The sequence below is a fragment of the Eptatretus burgeri genome, chromosome 11, assembly GCF_056783735.1.
Source record: "Eptatretus burgeri isolate ZD-2024b chromosome 11, Ebu_testis_v1, whole genome shotgun sequence".
Taxonomy (NCBI): Eukaryota; Metazoa; Chordata; class Myxini; order Myxiniformes; family Myxinidae; genus Eptatretus; species Eptatretus burgeri.
In genome coordinates, this window is record NC_140971.1 from 68,707,103 (window position 1) to 68,722,985 (window position 15,883).

The following is a 15,883-nucleotide window of genomic DNA, read 5'->3' on the forward strand; positions in this document are numbered from 1 at the left end:
AGTTCTTTCTGATGGACATAGAGTTCTGTTCTTTGTTGTTATAATAAATATTTTGTAAATTGATAGTTTCTTTGTGTGTCTTGTAGTTAAACATTCATGTACATGCATAACATCAGAAGGGTACATCCATAACATACGACATAGACCTCTCCTTGACTACTTAGGACATGATGGCCATTGACGCATTCTTGTACGAATGATGCATCTCATGAACTGCACAAATGGTGATATTCACAACTCTGCCTTGGTTCATTTCGCAGGAAATGGCTCATCTTTGCACATAACAAAAAGCGATTTTGGCTGCGTACGTCCATGTCATATTTTGACTCACCATTACAAAAATAGAGCTTTCATACTTCCCTCTGGGCCTGGTCAGAATACTGATCAACTCCTTCCCAAAGGTGTCATAGAAGCCACCCACCTATTAATCTGCCATCACTGTATCGAATTGAATGTGTCCGAAATGTACGTCTAATGGTGGCATTGCCCAGAAATCAAGTCACAACCTCTTGTGACAATTGTCTGCAAATAAAACTGGCCAAATAGCATGCAATTCCATGTCCAAATGCAAGTTACATTCTTTCCTTCCATATAAAAGTGCTTCCGAGCACCAATAGAGGACAATACCGTGGGGTTTCAACTTTGCACCATCATAGGTACAACTTACCCTCGCCTCTAAAATGCTTTATTTTGATTTTCTTCTCAGATCAATCGGGATTCCGACCAATTTCACAACAGCAGAAAATGTGATTGCAAAGTCTAGTGGGTCTCAATCTTTTGTGGTATGGAGCAGAAATTTAACATCCTTTAATAGATTGCTCAAGGTTGGCCTGTTTAGCATTCTTGCTGAGCACACAAATCAAATGACGCTGGGATTCCAGGTTTAAATCTCATACTATTGTTGATTTGTCCATTGTCTATCAATTTCATTCAATTTATGTAAAAGTACAATCATGTCCCCTAATGCCCTCTTCCATCATGCACGCGCATAAAAAAAAAAACAGATATGTATATGAGCCTCATACTATTAGGAGGGCTAACAGGATGGCCCAGAGGAACACACATTCACCTGTGAGCTTTAGAGCCTACATTTGAATCCCGACCCAGCAATAAACTGTCATCAGGCAGGGTGATTCATAAATGTGTGTGCCGTCCCTCAGGTGGACGTTAAATGAGTGTCCCATCTGCCAGCATTCGTTGGTGAACATTAAAGATCCCACGGTGTCCTTTTCAAAGAGTTGGTGAGCTATCATCAGCACAAGGAATAAATTACAAATTCCTCCCATACCCAGCAGAGGGCATTGCATCAGTGGCACGGCCACACAATCAACCAATGATGCTACCCCACAGTCTTGTGCTGCATTTGAAAGAAGAATATTATTATTAAGAAAAAAAAATAGGAAAAGTTGAGCAAACAGTAGCATAATGCTCACCTGAGCACATCAGGTAGGTCCATGGAATCAATGATGCAGTTTACTATGTGCCAAAGGTCACGTCGATGCAGCTCAGAAAGCACGTCCACGTGGGGAAGTCCCATTTTCTTGCCGATGAGGAAATGTAAAGCAGGACTGTTTGACAGGTCTGACAAGAAACACTCCTGGGCCCTTCGCATTGCCATCCGTGTGTACTTCTCACTGCATACAATGGGAGAATGAGATAGAGGGAGAATGGCTCAAAATACAGAGTCGAATGCCATAAACGTTTACAACACTCAACCTCTTTAGATATACAGCTTTGACCTTGCAACATCGTTATAGATACTCCTTTAGTTTTTCTTCCAAGTTCGATTACATGCACACGCATATTTAAACTTTGAACAATCATTATTCCAACATGCTCATGCAGCAACGTCCACAACCATATGGATAACTAGAAAAAGTACCCATCCCCATTGATGAGAAAAGTAAGCAAAAGTACCCATCCTGTCCCGAGTGATGGGAAAGTTTAAGTTACTCCATCAATTTAAATTATTTCATAGACTTTAAAAAAGTTAATTGTGTTGCACTCTTGGTTTCACCAAAAGCTAAAGCTCTGAGCTACTTTCAACGGCCTGCAAAAGTATACAGCCCCTTCCAATGATGCCACATTTCGATGAATTATGAAGAAACATTTTTTTCCAAATGAACATACTTATTCATTACTGATGTGATCAAACTAAACACTATTATAGTTGGAGGTTATAGTGCCTCCGAGCTGTAGATCGAGACAAAAATACTGCCCAGACACGTTCAGAAAGTATTCACACTCCTCGACTTTTGTCAAATTTTGTTGTGTTACATCATGAATAAAAAATGGATTCAATTTAAATTTGTCACCAATCTACATAAAATACCACATACAGTAATGACAAAGTGAAAACATGTTTTTAGAAATTTTTTCAATTTAATTAAAAATAACAGCCTGTCCTGAAGCTCACCTGGATCAGGAGCAACAGCAACTCAAACCACCCTCCCCCGGCAAACTCCCTTAGACCCTCATTTTTTTTAATGCCGTGAACAAACTTTGGTATATCACGGGCGATGAAGGTTGTGGTCAAGTTTCATCAAAATCGTGTGTGTAGTTTCGAAGAAGAGAGCAAATACCTATTTTGGTCCAAACCTCCCGTAAATCCCATTAAACCTGCTGATGAAAATCAGCCACAAAACATGGTGGTGCCACCACCATGCTTGACAGTAGGGATTGTGATGACTAAGTGAAGTGCAGTGTTAGTCTTGCACCAGACGTAATACTTTGAATTTAGAACAAAAAGCTCAATTTCTGTCTCATCTGACAACAAAACATTCTCTACATCCTGCAGCATCATTAAGATGCTTTCTTGCAAACTCCATATGAGCTTTTAGATGCGTCTTTTTCAGTAATGGCTTCTTTCTTGCCACCTGTCCATAGAGGCCAGCTTTGTGAATGAAAGAGATATTGTTGATTGAAGAACGCTGAACCCCATCTCGGACATGGAGCCTTGCAGATCTTTCAAAGTAGTTCTTGGATTTACAGTTACGTCTCAAACCAGTTTCCTGCTTGCTCGGCTGCTGAGTCTGGATTGCCAACCTGATTTGGGGAGAGTCTGGGTGGTAATACACATCTTCCACTTCTTCATGATGGATTACATCGCACTCAAAGGGATAAGAGAATTTGAAATCTTCTTACGACTCTCTCCTGAACGGTACTTCTCCACCCCATGATGTCTGACATATTTGGAAAGCTCCTCACTCAGGGCGACGGAGCACAAAACGCGAAACGCTCGCTTGCGGCGACAGAGTACGAAACGCAAGACGCTCGCTTGCGGCGACGGAGCACGAAACGTGAAACGCTCGCTTGCAGCGACGGAGCACGAAACGCTCGCTCCCTGCGAAACGCTCACTCGCGGCGACGAGGCACGAAACGCGAAATGCTCGCTCGCGGCGACGGACCACGAAACGTGAAACGCTCGTGCTGATGGAGCATGAAACGCTCGCTGGCGGTGAAGAAACACGAAAGGCGAAATGCTCGCTCACGATGACGGAGCACGACACGCTCGCTCACGACGACGGAGCACGACACGCTCGCTCATGACGACGGAGCACGAAACGCGAAACGCTCGCTCACGACGACGGAGCGGGAAACGCTCGCTCACGACGACAGAGCACGAAACGCGAAACGCTCGCTCATGACGGAGCACAAAACACTTAACGCTCGATCTCTCGCGGCGACGGAGCACGAAACGCGAAACGCTCGCGGCGACGGAGCACGAAACACGAAACGCTCGCGGCGACGGAGCACGAAACGCGAAACGCTCGCTCACGGCGACGGAGCACGGAACGCGAAACGCTCGCTCGCGGCGACGGAGCACGAAACGCTCGCTCAGGGTGACGTAGCGCGGTACCGCTATCGACAATAGGCTCTCGGCAAGTGGCTTTAGCACTCCAATTCAATGGTTGATAAGGAATGGTTGAACAGGCTGTTGCTGCATACCATAAAGGATGCCTTTAACTTTAAACCCGGTCTTCACCACACATACAGCAGGTAATGAAATAAAATGAATCTATAAATCCGCCATTTTGCCTGCTCGTCTGTACACGTGCCACGTGGTACATCAGTTTGGGGTCTGCGCAAACATTATAACTTTTTTTTTCTACAGATTTGCTTTGATTCCCTGTAGAGCAGCTCATGATACATCCAAAAATATAGACAGATCTGGCAGATGCTATGGATAGGCAGTCACTCTGGGGAACAAGGTGCGAGGTCTAGCAGTGAATGCATTAAATCATATCGCTTAATGAAGCTGGATAATTTTGGCACGTTCCTCAATTTTTTGTTCACTCAATAAAATTCTCCAAAGAGTGGAAAAACGATAAGTTTAATGCTTTGGAAATTTCGCATTTTCTTGTGTGTGTATGGAGGAGGGAACATAGCCTTGCTTGCTTTAAGCAAATAGGTGTAATAGGCTTCGTCATAAGACTCGTTATTTCCTTAAATAATCAATTTCACAACAGATTTGGACACTTATTTAGTCCGGACGATATCCGATCCTCAAAACCGAAATAATATTTCGTTGATATACTTGAATTAGTCTGTGAGAGTAGATCGTGGAAAATCGCATCATATAATGCATGAAATCCCTCCAAGCTCCTAAATTGAAAACTAAAACACTTATAAAAGTGAAGTCTACAGCGATTTGTAGTTTTGATGAACAGGCATTCGATAATATGAGCGAGGAAAGTGAGAAAAAAAGAACCTTTATCGTTAATAAATCGTTGCAGCCTGTTCCAAGTCAAGATATGGTTGAGTAGGCCAAAAAAAAACATGGCGGCTTCAGACCACAACAACATCACCCAGGGAACGCCTCAAGACCCCAGAGAGCAAGGTGGTCGAGGATCACCTGATGAAGGATATCTTATCTATCTATAATTCCAGCAGTGTGTGTGTCTGTGCGTGTGTCTGTGTGTCTGTGTGTCTGTGACCGCCGTTTCTCGACAACCACTGGTCCGATCTAATTGAAACTTGCCAGATATATTGCTGGGCACCCGAGGATGTGCCTTTTCAAGGTTTGATATTAATCGGACAAAAGATTCCAAAGTTATGGCCATTTATTTACCAACCAATGACAAGACACGTTGTTGCGTGGGCGTGGCCGATGGGGAAAGGGAACCTCAGCCGCGTTCCCCATTACGGGTTACAACGTTCGGGCTTCCGGATAGTGATGACTTCGTGTATTCTAATAATTTCTCGATTTCTTATGCGCATTTGTAGATAAACACAATGCCCCAAGTTATGATCGTTTTCATATTAGACGGTGCATAAATTTCGGTAACATCAGAGTGAGCTGGTATGGTCCGAACCAGGAAGTAAAAAATTTTTTTTTCTTCTCTTCTCTTTTTGTTTTTCCTTGCGACGACATTGCAAAAAGGCAAAATACGTTGGCACTAATAGAATAATTGGCCATTAAAACTAAATTGCGAATAATCGTAACTGCAATATGCGAACTTCTGGACCACGCATGTACGGGCACGCGAGAGCGAAGAAACGGCCTGTGTGGTTGTCGTTTCTTGCTCGCGGTTTGAATATTTCTTTGTTAATTTTTTATGGGCATGTACTAGTACTCATAAATGTCAATGTATGTTTGTGTGGGTCTCCTCCATAACTCCAAAACTATAACACTTAGCAAGCTGAAACTTTGCATGCATACTATGAAAACTCCAAGGAAGTGCAAGAGTTAAAATGGGATGTTTTAGTTAATTCAAACACCCCTTTTGAAGACAATTAACGGCCTTATTTAATTACATCCTTCATCAGGCAATCCTCGGCCACCGCGCTGTGTAGGGTCTTAACACGTTTCCTCGGTAAATTTGTTGGGGTCTGAATCCACCACGTTTTCTGGGCTGCTCAACCCTGCGTTGATTTGGAACAGGCCGCATCGATTTCTTAACGAGTTTTTTTTCTTTCACTTTCACTCATATCATTGAATGCCTGTTCATCATAGCTACGAATTGCTGGGTACAATGCAATGCTTATAAACGCTCGGACACATCAGCGTTCGTTGTTGCATTTCATTTCCACACGTGATCACCACGAGTATCTCTTAAACCAAGGATAATTGCAAAATGTAAGCTCCAGACTCGAGCTTATCAGCAGTTCCGACACCTAAAAAGTATTCATTTGTCCAATTCAGACACATTTGACATTCCAGGCATCTCCGGGAGGTGTATGTTGAACATGACGGTTCGATGATTGCCAATTGCGTGCCAAGAGAGCTGTTTATCAACAGTTTCGGTGGAGTGCTTAAGCCACTTGGCAAGTGCTCTCCAAGATGCTTGGTTGTTTGTTTCGGGAAAAATTATACATGCTTTCAATCTCACATCATACGTTTCCGCCTTTGTTGGGTCCTGCGGTGCTGTGCGGTGGGTGCCTTGGGAGGTGTCTCATCCACTGAAAATGTGCAATTCTATTTTTACAGGACATCACTTTGTTGAACCTTTTTGTGTGATCTCCTTTTGTAATCCACCTCTCACTTCGACATCGATATATATAAAAAAACAATTGGGTCCATTCGGCCAGGTGTTCGCCACGTTTGTTTTAACTGTGAAGGCATGGACTACGGGTCGACATTTTGTGTTCTGTGGCTTGATAAATTCTTGAGTTGAATTTCGCTAATTACCCACTTTAAATCCTCTTTCAAAGAACACAGTTTCTAGGTAAATCTTTGTGTTTGTCGTTTTTATTTACTTGATTTGTGTTTATATAAACTGGCATTTTGCACCGGTGTGTGTGTGTGTTATTGGTTATGGGTCATTGGTTATCTCCATATACTGTACGGGTTTCAGAAAGTGGAATGGAACCCTCCCAAGTCTCAAAGTATCCACCTCCGTACGAGTATGCATTTGTGCGCACAGAACTTTCGTGTTTTTCTCCACAACCGCTTGTTGGATTGAAATGGAATTTTCACCATTGGTGCGTCTAATCGTGTGGAATGTTTCAACGATAATTATGATGTCATAGGTCACGTAGTGTGGCAGCCATATTGGAAAAACAGGAAAAATTTGAACCTCTATCTCTGAAACCGCACCAAGAAAAAAAATAATTGAAACTTGGCACATAGCAAGTACTCCTCATGGGGAATGTGTGATTTTTCTTATGAAATCATAGGTGCCTTCGTTGTGATGTCATAATTGCATATGTAGAATGCTACATCCAATCAGAATGAAAAAATTTTAGGGTCATCTTGGGATAAAATGGTCCAGAAAATTTTTTTTGACGACGTCATCGGTCACATGATTCGCCAGTCATGTATACATATAGTCATCCCCCGTTTATCGAGGGGGTCACGTTCCAACCCCCACCCCACCCCCCCCCCCCGCGATAAGTGAAAATTCACAATAAATGGATGCCTCCCAAAAAAAAAAAAAATATCGACTCGTCTGGTCTGGTCGGCTTGGCAGTGATCGGGTTCGAGGTGCCGGAGATCGACTTGTCTGGTCTGGTTTGAGGTTGCAGAGATCGACTTGTCTGGTCTGGTCGGTTTGGCAGTGCTCGTCCAAGCGCGGCAAACCTTTTTCCTTCCCGAAGCATATCTAGCACCTGAACCTTCTCCTGGAGTGTCAGGACCTTCCCCTGGCGCTTCGGTTCCTTTTCAGAAGCCTTAGAAGGTGCAGGGCGTTTGGGCGGCATCGTAGGATTTGGAGAAAAAACGTAGAAAATATTCAAAGTTCACGAGCGAAACTTTGTCTTGTGCGTTGTGTGACTGGTCAAGCGCCACGCGTTATAATTTATTGCTTAAATAATTTATATATTATTACCGCGATATACCAGGGAAATTCGCAGAAAAAATTAGTTAGGTTCCAAGGGAAAACCCGTGATGAACCGGGGGAGCGATAGGTGAACCGCAATATAGCGAGGGATGACGATGTGTGTGTGTGTGTGTGTGTGTGTGTGTGTGTGTGTGTGTGTGTGTGTGTGTGTGTGTGTGTGTGTGTGTGTGTGTGTGTGTGTGTGTGTGTGTGTGTGTGTGTGTGTGTGTGTGTGTGTGTGTGTGTGTGTGTGTGTGTATATATATATAAAAAAACCATGGGCCAGATATGGTCCACGTGTACCATATCCACAACCCATCGACCCCATATTTTTCTAAAGCCTGAGGGTCCCCTGAGCATGAATTCAACTGGTAACAGTGAATAAACTGGGACTCACTATCCATTTTCCAACCATATGACGGTACACTCAAAATGTCAACTTTTCCTCACTTTCGCACATAAAAAAATCCCCTGACTGATAAGATCTCTGCAGTTGCCCAATAAGCATTAATATTAACAAATTATATATCAAATGAGAGATTATCACATGCAGATTTTCAAAATGATCATCTGTCAAATTTAATAGCGTTATGTTTGTCCCAAGAAGTGATGAAGAGGAGTACCTCGCCTTTCCTTTTGACAACTCAGATATCTGAAATAATAACGTATCTTCATGCTCATTTTACCTGACACAAACAAATAAATATTTCTATGATATCACAAATTTTACTACCTTTCTATTGATACCAAAATTGTCCCACACCAACTAAAGATGTACCAGGTATTACGTCTTAAACATAAGTACATCACTGTTGCAACACCCAACATGTAGTCACCAGTAAGACGTAAAACTGAGAAAATATTCCTTACTTCACATAAAGAATATAAATTAGAAGTTTATTTAAGAAAAACAATTGAAACTTATTATGTCATGTCCACAAAATATCATTGTGCATGGATTACGCTTAATATTCATTATCGCTGTTGTCATCACTCTCCAATGCCTGCTCTATATCATCAAATGCATCCATATCTGAATCCTCATCAGAGTCAGTGTCGTCAGGTGTGACTTCAGCAATGTCAGCCAGTTGCCGTGGGAGGACATCTCCTTCATACCATAGAGGATCAAGGTTACCATCCTTTTCCTCCCAACCATGTCCCTGACTGGCCTTCGGAATATGTGCGGTCTTCCAAATCCGTAATTGGTGGTTTACTCTCCGAATGTGCTGGGTAAGAGCTCGCGTACAAGGTGGTAAGTTAGCCATATCCACATTCCCTGAAGGCACAAGACGACTTTGCCTGGCACAGAGCTCGTTTATACGAATGAGTCGCAGATCATCAACTTTTGACACCTTTGACGCTCTACCGTACATGGCACACGTGAAGGTGTCCAACTCATCAATGGGCTCATCAGGAATATCCCAAGCATCGCCCAGTTTCTCCAGAGTAGAGATATATTTTGGAAAGCGCAGAAGAGTTTTCACAGGTTTAAGTTTGCCAATTCCTCGGAAGGCACTAGTGGTGTCACAGCCACTTTAAGCATAGAGTGCCATGAGAGCTGTGCACTTTTCCTGGCCAAAATCTGAAGCAAGTTCACGGACATTTACCATCCTCTGCTTGTTGCCTTTACCTGTGTCAAACAGGACAGTTGTACCATGAACAGAGGCAGCATAGTGTAATAGGATGAAAAATACATCTGAGTCTGGACTTTTCACTCGGACAAATTGATAGTTTCTGAGTCTAGCATACTGAACATACAGTATCATACGAGAGTCAGTTTCTTCCTGGGTTGATTTCAGCAGTGGTAGCTCCTCTCTAATTGTTGTTTGGCCATCATCAGATGTGAGCAAATATGCGATGCCCTCACATACAAAGATCACTCGCCTTCCATGCAACCTTGATGCATAGTTATCACCACTCCAGAGTTTAAGCAGAAGTTTGATGAGCTGTATCTTGTTCTCATCATTTGACAGCAACAATTTCCAATCAGGTGGTCTCTTCGTGGCTTCACCTGTAAGTAAAAGGTTTTCTCCACAGCCCCGACGTCGCCTCTCCATCGACTTCACTGAATCAGGCAAATATTGATCAGTGCTAAATACCACATCTCCTGTTTTTCAAATGATGTCAAACACTTTGTAAGAGATCTGACTAAAATTACTTGGTATTTCTTTCAGGTAATGGAAGCAAGCATTGCCATCATACAGAGTCAATGTTTCATTGGTTGGTGGTACATCAGCATCATTACAATCCTTGATCAGGTTTTGAAATGCCTTTGCTTTGTCAGTCTTAGCAAGATATCCATCAGCTGTATGGTACGGGAGTTAATGGATATGTCAACAGTTCTTTCATATCGACTTGTAAGCCATGGTTTTGTGACTTTACAAAGAGTTGAAAGGCTACATGACCCTGTTGCTTGTACTGTATGACCTTATTATTGGTTGTCTTCATCTTAGATACCTTGTTCATGTCACTCAGAGTTTTGAGGTTCAGCCTCTTCACAGGCTCAAATAAATCTTTACTATTCTTCAGTCGAGCTTCAATAAATTCATCCCGTGCTTTTTGACCAACAGCTTCAGCCTTTAGAACATCGTCTGAAACAGCATCAGATGCAGCACTTCCTGATGAGAGTATCAACAATTGATCATTTGTCTCTATATTGAAAGGATTAAGAAAACTTCTGATGATATCTTTGGCCCTTTTCACCAACTTCTCTCCTTTTGTGACCTCTGTCAGACGTGTATCACGATGCTTTGTTCCCTCTCCACTGTCCAACATGTGAGCCATTCCAAGTGCAGCATCAACATAAAGAGACCTTGCATGTGTTGTCCTAACCCATCTCTGGTAGGCCTGGTAGTTGGTGAGTAGTCCAGATGTACCTGCTGCACTGGTTCCAGCACCACCATGTGACTTAGTATGCCTCATGAAGGTCTCCTCCATGGTTTTATCCACTGCACAACGATTGCCAAGGATAAAGGAGCGTGTGACACTGATAGCTCCTCTCTTGATCAGTGATACTCCCCTGGGTGTGAGTTGTCGATATTAGCTATGAACACAGAGAAATATGTCAGATACCTTGCATAGTTGTGTCCACCGAAACTGAAGAAGAGAGACGTCATGCGAATGATGGATGCAGCATACAAAAGAAAGTTGTTTGTCTTTACGGCTTCAAGGTGTGATAGAATTAAACAGACATGGTCCATGTATGACAACCACAGCTGGGCAGTCTTTCTCAAACGTCCATTTGAGACTCCTTTTTTGAATTCTGCATACTGCTCAATGAATTGGACAATGGAATTGTCCATCAAGACAGCATTCAAAGTATCTTGGCTGTGGGAATCTACTTGGGCACGTAGCTTATCTGATGATTCATCAGAGAAAGACGAGAACAGATCATCAGTGCTTTTATCTTTGAGGTACTCCTCTATGATCAATCTTTCAAGACATTCCAACATAATCTTGTGACAATGTAGGGCTCTGTCATAGTGCTTCCTGGACATCACACCACCCAAAGATCCTCCACTGATTAGTCCTGCTTCTAGGAGACCATCTGATAACCCAGACCAAGCCATCTTTTTGGCAATCATCTTCATATAAGCGCATACGAGATGGAATGTGCCAATTAGAATTATGTGGCTCTCATACTTGTCTGGTGAGTTCCACACTAATGGGTTGGCCTTCATGCAAACTTCCAAATTAAATGTACAGTAGTAATGACATAAGGCTGTCCAACTTCTCTGATGGCCTCTTCAGCAGCACGCAAGCATTCTTGTACAGTTTTGTACTCTGTTCAGGTCAGGTATGGGAGCATGTGCCAGAACAGCGTGTCGCTGCGTCCACTTTCCGCCGGTACTCCAGGGGCCTCCGTCTGGCCATCCCCCAGGCAGATGCCAGGCCCATCCCCATCTCCTTGAGATGATGGTCAACCTGTTGCAACCATGAGGCACGTGGTCGACCCACTGGCCTCCTCCACTCATGAGACTCCCTCGCTGAGAGAATCTGGTGAGCAGGATCAGAGTCAGGAAAACGAGCCACATGTCCATACAGCCGCAACTGACGCTCACGGACTATGCAGGTAACAAATCTCATCCGAGTCTCTCTCAGCAACCGCTCGTTGGACACAAAATCCGACCAGCGATAGCCAAGGATTCTCCGAAGACACCTGGTACCAAAGGAATTAAGTCTCCGTCTCAGATCCTTGGTCAGAGTCCAAGTCTCGCACCCATAGAGCAAGACTGGAAGTACCAAGGACCTGAAGACTCGGACTTTCGTCCTCCCGCACAGGTACCGGCAGCGCCACACCCCATGATCCAGTGAATCCATGACTCCCCAGGCCCGACCCAGACGACTATTGACCTCTGACTCGCAGCCAGCAGAGACATGAATATCACTGCCAAGGTAAGTGAATCTCTCCACGACCTCAACATCCTCACCACAAACAGACACAGACAGGACAGCAGCATCCAAGATGTCACCGAAAGCCTGGATCTTAGTTTTGACCCAAGAAACCCGTAATCCCAACGGCTCCGACTCCTCATTCAGCACCTCGAGAGCCCCCAAGAGCATGTCTAAAGTCTCCGCAAAGATGACTGCATCATCTGCAAAGTCAAGGTCCGAGATCTTGACATTCCCAAATGACGCACCGCAACTTGATCTCTCCGACATCCTCCCTAGAATCCAGTCCATACAAGTGCTGAAAAGTGTGGGGGCAAGTACACATCCCTGACGAACTCCAGTAACAACTGGAAATAAGTCAGAGATGGTACCACCACACTTCACAGCACTCTCAGTACCAGAGTAGAGTTCAGACATCAGATCGATCAGTTTTGGTGGCACCCCACGAAGACCAAGAATCCTCCAGAGGACATCCCGATTCACTGAATCGAACGCTTTACAGAGATCAACATAGGCTGCAAGCAGCCCCTGCCGAAACTCTCGTCTGCGTTCGGTGAGGACACGAAGTGCAAGGATACGGTCAATCGTTGACCTCTTGGGTGTAAAGCCTGACTGCTCTGGACGCTGGTGCTCAAGCAGATGGTGGCGAACCCTATCGAGAATTATCCGAGCAAAGACCTTGCCCGGCACTGAGAGCAGCGTCACCCCTCGGTAGTTGTTGCAGTCTTGGCGATCACCCTTCCCTTTCCAGAGAGGGACAACAAGGCCCCTCTTCCAGTCAGTTGGGATGATGCCTGTGTTCCAGGCAGAGCACAAAACTGCATGCAACGACACGAGTGCAGCATTTCCACCAGCCTTGAGAAGTTCGGCATGGATGCCACATATCCCTGGAGCTTCGCCCCGTTTCAACTGGTTCACCGCAGCCCGTGTTTCCACAAGCGTAGGTGGACCACAGTAGATTCGAGGGTCAGCAACAGGGATTGTAACACCCTTGACGTCCAACTCGACAGTTGGGGGATCAGCCTGGTACAACCGCTCAAAGTAACCGGCCCAGCGGGCCTTCACTTCAGACTCCTCTGTCAAGAGCCTACCACTCTCTGCTCGAACTGTAGTGCTCCGAGGGATGGGCTTGGATGAACGTCATGCGCGAATTCCCCTGTAAGCGGGACGAGAATCACCTGTCCACAGGTGATGCTCTACCCCCTCACAGATTCCTCGCACATAGGCCTCCTTGTCCACCCTCAGTGCACGTACAGTTTACGCCTCAGCTCCCTGAACAGCTCAGCTCTGCCATTCAGCCTGGCCCTGCGACTCTGGTCAATGGTATCCAGTGTCCCTTGAGAGACAAAATTCTTCTTTGCCCTGCGGTGAGCTCCAAGGCATCCACCGGCAACATCAAGGACGGTGGTCTTGAAGGCGCTCCACAACTCTTCAGGACCCCCCAAAGCACCCAGACCCCCAAGTGTCCACTCAGCCTGTTCGCAAACTCCTCAGCTACTCTCTCATCCCTGAGCTTGGCAACATCCAGCCTCGGCTGGGATGGTACCATTCTCCAGGATTTAAGGTGCAGCTTTAGAGTTGCTACAACAAGCCTGTGGTCAGTATTGAGGAACTGAGCACTCCGGTAGACCCTGCAGTTCTGGATCATCCTCCAACGACCGTCAATGAGGACATGGTCAATCTCCTTTGCCACACCGCCAGCGTTGGAATACCAAGTCCAGCGATGAGCTTGTGGGCGCTGAAACTATGAACCAGCCACCCTAAGTCCATGACTTCTTGCAAAGTCAAGGAACTTGGTGCCATTCTGGTTCATAGTTCCTGACCCATGGGGACCAACACACACCTCGTAACCGTCCCTATCAGTTCCAGTCGATGCATTGAAATCCCCCAAGACTAGAAGTGTATCTCGTCTGGGGCACTGATCAACCACAGACTCGAGTGTAGCGTAGAATGCATCCTTCACGGTGAGATCACTCGCCTCAGTCGGAGCATAAACAGAGACCAGGGAAATGACACCTAAGGAGTGACGAATCCTTTATCTCACAATACGCTCGTTGACCGGTGTTACCTCAATTATCATTGGGGTCAGCTTATTGGACACAGCTACAGCAACTCCTTGGGTATGGTAACCATCAGAGCGACCAGACCAATAGTAGGTGTAACCACCCACCATTATCTCGCCGCAATCCGGTCTCCGAACCTCAGAGAGCTGCAATCCCGATGTCCAAACGCTTGAGCTCAGATGATAACAGAGACAGGTGATCATCCTCTCTTAGGGATAGGACATTCCAGGCACCCACCCAAAGGGACCGCCTCAGGTTAACCCAAGGAGACCGCCGTCTGGTGGACGACACCTCAGCACCACTCCGACACACTCTCCCGCAATCTGACCCAGGGATGTTACCCCATGGTTTCCCTCCTATCAAAGATTGGGGGTCCCGAAGGCTTTGCCCCAATCCCATCATCCGGTGAGCTGCCCTGCGAAGGGAAGCTGCACAGGAGGTACTCCCACAGAGTGGGTTTTCAGATTTTTTTGCGTTTTGCGGAATGAAGGGTTTTACGGTGGCCGGAGTGCAAATCCTGCCACCAACCTCCTAATAAGAAGTAACCCAACTGCAGGAGGACGTCTGCAGACACAGTTGGGCACTAGATATGGATGGCCGTTGGCTCACAAGGAGCTCCTCCGCCCTTTGACAGGTTTTGTTTTTAATCCTGCTGGGTGTCCATATCCAAACACCCTCCTCACCAGAAAACCTGGTGGGGGAGACGGTTTAGTCGCCCACAACCCGACCATGGAACAGGTTAGTACAGGTTTACATGGTACCTGTAGCAGGTCACAGATCGAACCTGACCTGACAGTACTCTGTTATGGGATGGTTAATGACTGGAATGTGGATATGGCTAACTTACCACCTTGTAAGCGAGCTCTTACCCAGCACATTCGGAGAGTAAACCACCAAGTACGGATTTGGAAGACCGCGCATATTCCACAACCACAAATTCCAAAGGCCAGTCAGGGACATGGTTGGGAGGAAAAGGATGGTAACCTTGATCCTCTGTGGTATGAAGGAGATGTCCTCCCACGGCAACTGGCTGACATTGCTGAAGTCACTGACTCTGATGAGGATTCAGATATGGATACATTTGATGATTTAGAGCAGGCATTGGAGAGTGATGATGATAGCGATAATGAATATTATGCGTAATCCATGCATAATGACATTTTGTGGACATGTGTGGACTTAATAAGTTTCAATTGTTTTTTCTTAAATACAGCCTGGTGTTGGCTTAGTGGTTAGGGTGGTGGCTTGGAATCCCAGTGTCCTGAGTTCAAGCCCCGTTGGCTGCTGAATTAACACCAGGGGTTGACTCAGCCTGTCATCCTTCCGAGGTCGGCGAAATGAGTGCCAGTGTACTGGTCCCGGTGTATGCCCCGGTTAGAATAGGTGTACCATATCCCTGTGTGTCGTAACAGGCGACCAGGGTTGGCGTCAGGAAGGGCATCCGGCCATAAAACATTGCCTCATAAAAGCCAAACCCCTGCACAGCAGGGAAAAATGGCTGTAAAAACGGTCATTTTTATTTGTTTTTCTTAAATAAACTTATAATTTATATTCTGTATGTGAAGTAAGGCATATTTTCTCAGTCTTACGTCTTACTGGTGACTACATGTTGGGTGTTGCAACAGTGATGAACTTATGTTTAACACGTAATACCTGGTACATCTTTAG

At 45.2% G+C, this 15,883-nt stretch overlaps 1 protein-coding gene and 1 pseudogene across 2 annotated transcripts in view; both read right to left on the minus strand.

Annotated features, from left to right (window-relative positions):
• The window catches only part of LOC147017298 (uncharacterized), a 62,153-nt gene that overhangs the window by 37,560 nt on the left and 8,710 nt on the right, over positions 1-15,883 (minus strand). For both annotated transcript variants that reach the window (XM_085846781.1, XM_085846780.1), the window contains exon 5: positions 1,434-1,634. In XM_085846781.1, coding sequence (XP_085702907.1) covers positions 1,434-1,634 — 201 coding nt within the window. The remainder of the gene's footprint in view (positions 1-1,433; positions 1,635-15,883) is intronic.
• Positions 8,670-11,241, minus strand: LOC147017299 (uncharacterized; annotated as a pseudogene).